This window comes from Gobio gobio (assembly GCF_949357685.1).
Source record: "Gobio gobio genome assembly, chromosome: 21".
Classification (NCBI taxonomy): domain Eukaryota; kingdom Metazoa; phylum Chordata; class Actinopteri; order Cypriniformes; family Gobionidae; genus Gobio; species Gobio gobio.
In genome coordinates, this window is record NC_137117.1 from 19,459,281 (window position 1) to 19,470,410 (window position 11,130).

Here is an 11,130-nt window from a genome sequence, read left to right on the forward strand (position 1 = left end):
GTAAAGAAATAAACTGTTGCAAATGTGTGTATGACTTGTGTACGTAAGGCAAAACATTTACAGAAATAAACCGATTTATGCAGTTCCGTCTTTAGCTGCGCTTACAATTTTGGCACGATTCTCTCACTCCTTGAGTTTTGCAAGCGCGAGGAGGAAGGCGGGTCCACCTTCTTGTAGTCAATCAAATGAGCTTCTCGTTGACTCTCAATGAACGCAGTTAACCTAATGTTAAACAGCTTAACGGGATGGTTCACCCAAAAACAAAATTTTTATGTTTATCTGCTTACCCCCAGGGCATCCAAGGTTGTAGGTGTCTTTGTTTCTTCAGTAGAACACAAATGAAGATTTTTAACTCTAACCATTGCAGTGTGATAGTCGTATAATGCATGTCAATGGGGATATTTTAGAGTATGAGAGTAAAAACACATAGACATACGAATCCTTATTAAACCATGCGGCTCGTGGCGACACATTGATGTCTTAAGACATGAAACGATTGGTTTCTTTGAGAAACCGAACAGTATTTGTAAATTTTTTTTTTTTACCTCTTATCAGACAAATGTCATCTAGTTTTCCCAGCGCCATAACTTCCGGTGAATAAGGTCAAAATACTAGCGTGATCAAAGATATTCATACGTAGATGCCTCATTCGACTGATCCACACAGGCACTAATGAGGAATCTATGTATATATATATCTATGATCGCGCAAGTATTTTGCATGTATTTTGACCTTATTCACCGGAAGTGATGGCGCGGGGACGGCTGATGCAGAGCCATATAAAAAAAATAAAAAAAATTTAAATATGGATATTTTTCTTACACAAACCCATCAATTTGATTCAGAAGGTTTTTTTTAACACCCCGGAGCCGCGTGGAGCACGTTATTTGACGGACAGATGCATTTTTTTATGGACTTCAAAAACAGAGCAACTATTACTGCTATTATAATGCTTGGATTAAGCTGAACATTTTTAATATAACTCAGATTGTGTTCGTCTGAAAGAAGAATGTCATATACACCTCGGATGACTTGAGGGTGAGTAAATCATGGGATCATTTTCATTTTTTGGTGAACTATCCCTTTAAGCAATCGTGCTTTATTTATTTTAACATTTACGTGTGCATTAAAAGTAGGCTATCATTTCAGAAACGAGAATGATGCTGAGCCAAATGAAGATGTTCTGGCGTGTTTATTGAACCAATCAGGTGAGATTAAATCGAGAGTTGGAGAGAAGCTCATTTGATTGGCTACAAGAAGTTTGGCTCTTGTAACTTTTTTTGGGGGGGGGACTTTTTTGCCCTATGTACACAAGAAATCATTTAGTACCCGTTTTACGCAGTCAATCTGTTTTGCGGTTCATGACTTTTTTCGCTTATAAATCGATGTTCACAGGCTTGCAATGTGTTTGGACGTACTTTTGGTGGGAAAAAAACGTGTCAAAAAGGCGCGGAAAAATGGAAGTCAGAAGAACACAGATAATATTTATTTTGCGTTCGCATGAAGCTGCAGTTTCACAATACATGAATTACACTTACAAATAACAGTAAATGCTGCAAATATTTTTTTCTTACACTTGAAAGGCGATTTACACATTGACAAAGCTCTTGCGCATGCAAATTTAATTTACGTTTGCAATCTGATTTATGCTTTCACAAATCTTACCCTGCACATGCGATTCTCTATGGCATCATTTAACTTTCATGATTGTGTTGATGTGCACACAAACAAAACAGATAAAAATGTCAGTTTCAGATGATTCCCGCCAGATTATATTTAGTTTATTATATTCCTTTTTCACTGAAATGTGCATATCACCTAACCTCCAGCAAATTAAGGTCTTTTAATGTCGAACTCGTGCTCTAATTAATCAGTGTTGGCACATGTGTCTGCTGGAGGAGCCATTTTCCTATACAACCTCTCATATACTTGAGTAAACAGATTGCAAAAGAGTCCGGTGAAAGCTCATGTGTAACAGTGTGCTGACTGGTGCGCAAACATCTCGGATCCTTTTGTTTGCAAAGCTGAATTTATTCAGATTTTTCTGCAATGTCAAAAGATATGAAAAATCTAGTTCTGGAAAACTATATCGGTGGGAAGTTTTTACCATGTTCAAAGCTAATAGACTCTTTCAACCCATCGACGGGAGAGATTTATTGCAAAATTCCAGACAGTGGACCTGAGGAGGTGAGGTTTTTCCTTGATATTTCTCTTTTAATTTCAGGTTTTGTTCAATATTTTAAGATATCTCTTGTGAATGTTCAACTATGCTCTGCGTTATAGATATACTGTCTTTCATTCATCTGCATGCATATTTCACTAGTTGAAGTTGAACATGTTTTTTTTCTAGTGTACAAAAGTGCAGTTTTAAAGGTAAAACTATTTAACTACTTGCACCATTATTTGGCTGAAGACACAAATTCTAAGTAATTTCAGAGTAATTATGCTTGCTGAGTCAGGGTGACATACCTTTGGCCTCATATATTTGTTGCTGTAAACACTTTGGTCATAAAAAAAATTGGGCAACGCTCAAGGTCCAGTGTCTAATGATTAAGCCAAATAAGCTGGAGCTCACAAACTCGTAGAGAAAAAAGTTTATATTTATTTTTTAATATTATATGTTATGATCATGCTCTTAATAAAGCTTTTAAATACCAAAAAGGTAACCTTGCCAATACCAAGCAAGACATCTCCCCTGGGTGTAAAATTGTGAAATATATTGGTTGACATTTACAAGTGAGTTGTCCCTTTTCTCATTGGTCATAGGTGGATGCTGCAGTGACGGCAGCCAAAGAGGCCTTTCCTGATTGGTCAGCTAAGAGCCCAGCAGAGAGATCCAAAGTATTGAATAAACTGGCTGACCTGATAGAGGCTCGACTGGAGGAATTTGCCCAGGCTGAGTCTAAAGATCAGGGTAAAACACTAGAAACACTACAGCATCATAGTACAGGACACACTAAACAGGTTAGACTAAATAAGGTCAAACTGCACAATAAACCAAAGGTAGACAGAATTGAAGTGACTCGGGAATGTACTTTTCTAGCAGTCAACAGATATGTTTTTTCAGTAGCGGATAAAATACTGTGTATAAAGAGCTGTGTGGCTGATAATTAATCATATAGGGTTATATACAATATATAATCATATTGCGTGTGTTCACTGTATCCATCTGCCTATCATTCTGTCTACCATTCTCTGTCTGTCTGTCATTCTTTCTGTGCCATTCATCCGTATGTTTGTCTGTTGTTCTGTCTGTCATTTTGTTCATCGTTCTGTCCATCCATCGAATATTTTTAACAGTATTAGACAATATTTGCTAAAATATTTCAAAACAAAGAATTATTGGCCGATATATCAGTTTGTTTCTCTGTGTCACTAAACAATTTAATTTGGTTTAATTCGGTTCTCTAGGGGCTCTTAAAGCATGAAATGGACTTTCTCTTCTCTTTTTTTCCAGGGAAGACTATAACTTTTGCCCGAAATGTGGACATTCCTCGGTCCGCGTACAACTTCCGTTTTTTTGCTTCATCTGTCCTGCATCACACTAATGACTGCAGTCAGATGGATCACATGGGCTGTCTCAACTACACAGTTCGCTGTCCTGTAGGAGTGGGTATGTGTCAGTCTCTACATACAGTACTATTGCTCTCTATTGTAAATCACTCTTTTTGGATGGTTTATGCATGTTAAATTCCCTGTCTATAGCTGGTCTTATAAGCCCATGGAACCTGCCACTGTATCTCCTGACCTGGAAGATTGCTCCGGCTGTTGCTACAGGGAACACTGTGGTTGCGAAACCTAGTGAAATGACCTCAGTCACTGCCTGGATGATGTGTCAGCTATTGGAGGAAGCTGGTGAGGGATTTGTGTGTGTATCTGGGACAGATTTCTTAGTTAGCTCTTCTCAGGGTACATTGATAGTTTTGTTTTTTTTCTTATTACATCTGAATTGAGTGAATGTTTCTATATAATATGTGTGTGCGTCTTCTAGGCTTTCCACCCGGTGTGGTCAACATTGTCTTTGGTACGGGCCCACGAGCCGGAGATGCATTGGTGTCTCATCCTGACGTGCCGTTGATCTCATTTACGGGGAGCACGGCTACAGCAAGACTGATAACAGAACGCAGTGCGCCGTATTGTAAGAAGCTTTCATTGGAGCTTGGTGGCAAAAACCCGGCTGTTATATTTGCTGATGCTGACATGGAGCAATGCATCAGCACTACTATACGATCCAGCTTCTCCAATCAGGTGAGCTCATGCACAGCTTGACCAATCAGGTTATATTTTCATATAGCTTTGTCAGTTACACTAATGCTTCCTGTTGCAAAAAAATGTATGCCATTACAGAGCTCATCCAATCAAAATCTTGCAGATGTCTGCACTGGCATTGGGTTTAACCGACTTTAGCCTAGTGCAGAATAACATACTACTATACTTCTCGAAATGTTTCTATACAGTATGAATACTGGGTGTAAAAAGTTACTTTTATGTAATATAATGTAATAAATATAATATAATAATATAATATAGTAATAGCCAGTGTTATTTTAGTATTATTTGCACTATTACAGTATTTATTAATATTTTTGATTGGCCTTTATAGTTTTTAGCATTTTAACATTTCTAAATTTGTTAATGTTCATCATATTTTATTTCAGCTTTATTTATTTAACTAAAACATTTTTTTTAGTTAACAGTAACAACACTTATGATAACCTGACTCAATTTGCTGAATTAAACGTGCAACATATTACAAGGAAGTGTAACAACTTTGAAGCCATTATATACTTTCTATAAACAAACTGAGAAAGTTTTAGATAAAAAAACAAGGAGTTACCATTGCATAATCATCAGAAATCATAAATGATTGATGTTTGACAGTTTTTTTTATTCTTTGCAGATATGTGTTTGATGTATAAGTTAATTCATGATCTTGCGCCACCACCTCTTAAACAATGTGTGACTTTCTGTGAAGACAATTCTAGGGAAACCAGGGCATCTGATAGAGGCGATTGTTCAGTTAAATTTAAGAAAACTGCCTTTGGACAATTAGCTTTCTCATACAGAGCAGCAGAAAGATGGTATTCAGTGCCTGTTTATATTGGAGAGTGGACATTATTTCGTATTTTTAAAACTGAACTTAAATTATGGTTTAAGAAAAATCAATCGTGATTCTTTTTATTTTTTTCCCTGCTTTTCTTTTTCTTCTATGTGATTCAATATCTCTGTGATATGATATTGTTATTATGTTCTTTCTTCTGGATTGTAATGGAATGCTGTACTTTTATGTAACATAATCCTGCCCAGGGACCACAGATGCAAATTAGCTATTTAGGGTTTTGTGTATTGTCCCTGTTAAATAAATTAAATAAACTAAACATATTGGGGTAATTGGGAAATGTTTATTATACTGTCTCAACCCTTTTGTAATGGGATAACCCCATGTAGTTCCATTTTCTGCCACGCTGTGGTGCTCAGAATACAGCATTGTACATTGTGTTCTCTAACACTCTTTCCCTCTCTTTTTCTCTCACTCAGGCCTTCACACCGCGCTCACACAAACACATCATCGCTCTGCTAACATTTAAAGTGTCCATATATAATTAGTTAACACAGCCCAGTGATAATTGTGAGATTTACTTATTTGCATCTTTTCCTCTTCTGTCTCAGGGAGAGATATGTCTGTGTACCAGCAGAATCTTCGTTGAGCGGAGCATTTACCCAGAATTCCTCGCTCGTTTCGTGGAGGCGGCTCGTCGGTGGAAAACTGGAGTGCCCTCTGACCCCTCCAACGACAATGGAGCGCTCATCAGCAAAGAGCATCTACAGAAGGTCGGATGATAATCACAGACATGTTTCTATTGTTATAACATGCAGCGTTTTCAATGTTAAGTGCATGTGTGGGAATACAGTCTTTATCTCTCTCTCTCTCTCTGTTCGTATAAAATCATATTTAGGTTTACAAACAGATATATGCTTTTAAAACATCTAAATTGCCTGCTAACTTCTACAGGTTAAAGGTTATGTTGCTTTGGCGCTGGCAGAAGGTGCGCAGGTGCATTGTGGGGAGGGTGTGGACAACCTTACACTTCCACAGCATAATGCGGATGGCTATTTCATGTTGCCCACTATCATCTCCGGGGTAAAAGACTCCTCCGCATTGATGCAGGAAGAGATTTTCGGTCCGGTAACCTGTGTGACACCCTTCGATGAAGAGGAGGAAGTGATATCACGGGCCAACGGCGTACGCTACGGCTTATCCGCCACGGTGTGGTCCCGAGATGTGGGGCGCGTACACAGGGTTGCTAGGAAACTGCAGGCTGGGTTGGTGTGGACCAACTGCTGGCTGGTCAGAGATTTAAATCTTCCATTCGGTGGCATGAAAAACTCTGGCATTGGTCGAGAGGGGGGGAAAGACTCATACCACTTCTTCACAGAGGTTAAAGCCATCACCATCAAACACTGACACAGGATGAAGCAATGCACTCTGTGATTCATGAGTCATTTCAAATCTGTGTGAATATTATATAGAGGAAGCAATCAGACATAATATGATTGGGAATAAAGTTCATGAAAAAGTGCTTTATAGTATTTTTGGTGATCGAATGTGGGTGAATCATTTTAGTAGTTAAGACAAACTGGTGCTAAATTGTATTGCTTGGAAGTTGCAGTTTCATAGAGACCTAATGGAGTTTTCAGTTCTGTTTTAATTATCGGCTTTAAATGTTTTCCCTAAAATATCTTAGGAGCAACAAAAAAAGAGAAATGAATTGGATGAATGTGTGACTTGATTGAAGTCTGCTGCTCTGAGTTTTGAGAAGCACGAAGGCTCCATTTGCTCTCCGTTTCATCGTAATGCTGTCTAGGAGAAACAACTGAGATATCAAAGAGATCTTATATGGGTTTTTAGATCCTATTGGAACGTGTAATCCATATGTGTGCAAAGATTGGGATTAATCCGATTAGGTCTGCAGACTCTTGTGTGTTACCTTCCCACAGCTGGGTGCATGTATTAATGTGCCGTTTCCAAGAATTATCGGAGTGTGAGTTTTACCGAGTGTGGGAAGTGACTATCTGACGCATAGCACAACACACACACACACACACACACACACACACACACACACACACACACACACACACACACACACACACACACACACAATTCTGCATAATCTCTGCAAAGTCCCACAACTGTTCTGTGCTTCAGAATGTTTCATATGAGTCGGAACACCAGCTAAAGTGATGGATCTCTATTCAGGCATCTCTGCTCTTCAGGGTAAATCTCGAATGCCCTAAAAAATGGACACTAAGTAGCAGAACGCTTCCCACAGTCATGGAAAAACATTAGGGAATTTTAAAAATGTGATTTGTAGGCCAGGAAAAGTCATGGGAATTAATACAAACTGGAAAAGAATTTCACTCGTTTAAATGGTTCTGGTGAATTTTCTTGGTATGTTCAGCTCTAAAGTATTTCTATACATTATATCTTTAAAAAGTATTCTTTAAAATGGACTCTGTGTTTGAAAAAGACAGAAATGCCAGGAACAGTCTACATGTCTTCTGTGGTGCAGGAAAGCACAACAGAAGCAAGTGATATCTTGCATCTATATTGAAAAGTTTTCTCAGTTAATGAGGGGTGTGTGCACATTTGTGTGGAAAAAACTGAGGGAAACTTGTGAATGTGTTCAGTCACGTCTCTGCGTGCTCACATAGCATCCGTGCTCAAAGGGCAGAGCCCTCACTGGCAGCTTTTATTTTGACTTGACCACAGGCAAAGCCCCGTACCACCCTGTATGCGCACACACGCATACAAAAGCTTTTAACCCATAATAACCATGGACCTAGGTTCTTAAACTTTTACTATTATTATAGAGTATCAGTCAAAAGTTTGGAAACATTCATGTTTTTTAAACAAGTATTTTATGCTCATCAAGCCTGCATTTGTTTGATCAAAAATACAGAAAATCAGAAAATCTATGCTGAATAAAAGTATTAATTTCTTTCAAAAAAAGAAAGAAAAAAAATACTGTCCCGAAACTTTTGAACTGTAGTGTATATTTTTACAAAAGTAAAAAAATGTTTTTTAAAAAAGCTGTTCTTTTTTAACCTTTTATTTATCAAAGAATCCTGAAAAAAGACTCACAGGTTACACAAAAATATTAAGCAACACAACTGTTTCCAACATTGATAATAAATCAGCATATTAGAATGATTTCTGAAGGATCATGTGACACTGAAGATTGGAATAATGGCTGATGAAAATTCAACATTTCCATCACAGAAATAAATAACATTTTAATATTAAAATAGACAACCATTATTTTAAATTGTAATAATATTTCACAATATTACTGTTTGTTCTGTATTTTTGATCAAATAAATGCAGGCTTGATGAGCATATACTTCTTTCAAAAACATTAAATTTTTTATTTTTTCTAAACCAAAAGTTATTTTACAGTTACTGTAGTTAATAGTTAAAATATGAAACCTTATTGTAAAAATATATATGTGTGTGTATACCAGTATCTGTTAAAATTTTTTAAACATTAGCATTTTTTAATGTTTTTGAAAGAAGTCTCTTATGCTCTTAACAGGTGCATAAAAAGATGCGTTAGTATTATGGTTAGTCTATAAAAAAAACAGACACCTATGGCATGTTCCCATTAAATATCCAGATAAATGTGTGTGTAAAAGCGTGTGAACAGAACAGCAGGTCATATCAGGGCAATTTTCCGTTGAGGCTCTCGGTGGGTGGAGGGCATCTAATGTTCCGATGAATATTGCTGAATTGTGAGAAATATCACAAGTATAATCAGGTTAAATAAACTCATTCTAACTCTGTCTCTCCACATTCATTAATTTGTCTCTGGTGTGCGTGACCCAGGAAGAAAATGTCGGAAGATCACGTAACTAGTAAAACTTCCTGCAAAAGAAAAAAGTATGGAATACGTGTATGTGTGTGTTTGTACCACCCACCCATTCAACCCTTCTTGCCAACAGAGGCGTGGAGAGGGGTGGGAGAACGAAAGAAACGGTGATTGCTAATGATGAATATTTGTGACTTTATTTCTATATAACAATTGCAAATTTATCTAAAAATTGTGACTTTATATCTCAAAATTAGCTATTTCCCATAATTTCTGGGTTTTGTTTCTCACAGTGACTTTAAAAAATAAATGTTTAACTATCTTACTAGTATTTTTACTCTGAGGTGGAAACAGGCTTTCATACAGTATAAATAATTATTGTATTCATTAAATATTATGGTTATCTTTAAAGCGCTCTTTAATTTGTTGTAGGTCTTCAGAAATGAAGTTATGGTGCCTTTGAAGCCAGATATTAGTTTCCATATATTGACGGCTATAGACATGCATTTACTGTCCAAATTTCTGTAAGCAGTAGTTATGAAACTCATGACTAGGCCTGTATGTAATCTGTGTCTGCATATCTGTGTCTGTATCTGCACCTTTCCATTCATAAAATTCTATGTGTCCCTTGCCAGTTTGTTTATTAGATATTTTGTCTAGTTTGATCATGCCAATGCTAAGTGGTTGTGGTGCACAGATTTAACATTTAACACATTTTACCATAATCCATCTCGGCGATATTTCCCACCACAATTATCACAGAAATTGTGAAAAAAATGTGCTTATTCCATTCCATGACTCGGGACTTATGTAATTGTGTGTCTGTTGGCCTATTACTAAACGTTAAGCTCCATGTGACGCAAATAAAATGCCAAAAAAATAGATTTGGGTCAAACAAGTCAAACATTAATGATAGTATATTTGAACATGTTTGTGAACCTATTTGGATTTAGTCTGGGCAAACATGGCTTTTAAAATGCGTTTTCCCATAATGCTATGTCAGGACACATTGTTTTTATATAAGAGAGAGGATGACCTCTCAGTTCTGACATCCTCCTTCATTTATCAGTCATATGGGGGCCGTAGTTCTCAGCATGACCACGGGTCTTGTGACATGCTCTGTGGTGTCGATGCACAAATTAATCCGTGTTGGATCACTTTCTGCTGACTAGTGTTTTACCATTTAACCAGATGGTCTCGCTCCATGGAAACAACACACTACACACACAGCAACAGAAAAGACAATACACACACGGACACATTTTTGCATGATGATGAAATCAGGAAACAGGCTTTCTTCTGTTTGTATCTGATTTGAATTTCTTAGATGAGAGATGTATACCGAATGTGAGGACTTTATGGAAGTGAGAAAGAAATTAAGCTAACAGAAATACCAAAATAAGTGTTTTATTTGCCCTCGTAACACTGTACACCCGAATAAGTTGACAAAACTGATGCCAAAAAAAATCTTATGCAAACAGTTTAACGTTTTAAGTTAACAAATGTAAAGTTTAAGTAAGCAGAACTTGCTAACTTTAATTTGGTACACATACAGCTTAACTTGAAATATTTGAGTAAGCTTATACATTTTTTATTGAAACATAATTTAAAATGATCATGTCATCTCAGTTTAAATATTTTTAGCTGCTGAAACTTGGCTAGCTTTAACTAGCTAATTGAATACCTTGCTAATTGGTAGCACAATGCTTTGATAGCATTAGCATAGCACATTCTGAATGATTACAGCAATCATTTAACACACATCTGTTCAGAAACTAAGCTCATGCACCACTCATCACCATGATGGTTTTTGTATTCAAAGGTTTATAGTTTGGGAGACTTAATGTTAAGTTTTCAGTTATGTTTAACTTCAGTATGAACTCTGTAAGATTTTTTTCTTAAAATATAAGACATAGGTGTGGACATTACATTGAGATAATAAAATGTAATTTAACTATAACATTTAATTGGGAGTTTAATGCTGAATTGAAATGTTTGAGTTCACTTTGAAATTTGTGATTGCTGGCAATTTTAAGCACATTTTTAGATGTTTTTCAGAAGTCCAGAGGAAGACCCATGTGAGATTAGGAGACAAATCTGAGAAGCAGAAGACTTAAAAAAGTCTCAATTAAATGTCTATGTAATTTCCCTATTGTTTAGGAGAAATAGTTCAGATCTTCAGCACCATGGTTTTATTAAACCACTTTGAGCTTTTACAGATTAAAAAAAATTTTTTTAGAATAGGGTTTTTAGATTAGTT

At 36.6% G+C, this 11,130-nt stretch overlaps 1 protein-coding gene across 2 annotated transcripts; it reads left to right on the top strand.

The window, feature by feature from the left end:
- The first annotated feature begins 1,935 nt into the window (after positions 1-1,935).
- Positions 1,936-8,067, top strand: aldh8a1 (aldehyde dehydrogenase 8 family, member A1). 2 transcript variants are annotated; one of them, XM_079801942.1, is made up of 7 exons: positions 1,936-2,187; positions 2,767-2,914; positions 3,458-3,613; positions 3,706-3,855; positions 3,992-4,248; positions 5,671-5,832; positions 6,014-8,067. In XM_079801942.1, exons 1-7 carry the CDS (start codon positions 2,050-2,052, stop codon positions 6,464-6,466), a joined length of 1,464 nt encoding a protein of 487 aa, XP_079658068.1. In that variant the 5' UTR covers positions 1,936-2,049; the 3' UTR covers positions 6,467-8,067. The 2 variants fall into 2 exon arrangements, with proteins under 2 accessions (XP_079658068.1, XP_079658067.1); XM_079801941.1 differs by having other exon boundaries at positions 1,945-2,187; positions 3,706-3,909; positions 6,014-6,750.
- The last annotated feature ends 3,063 nt before the right edge of the window (positions 8,068-11,130 follow it).

Coding starts and splice junctions, on each gene's coding strand:
- aldh8a1 (XM_079801941.1), top strand. CDS start 2,050: ATGTCAAAAGATATGAAAAATCTAGTTCTGGAAAACTATATCGGTGGG. Junction 2,915..3,457: donor GGCTGAGTCTAAAGATCAGG/GTAAAACACTAG, acceptor CTTTTTTTCCAG/GGAAGACTATAACTTTTGCC. Junction 5,833..6,013: donor GCAAAGAGCATCTACAGAAG/GTCGGATGATAA, acceptor TAACTTCTACAG/GTTAAAGGTTATGTTGCTTT.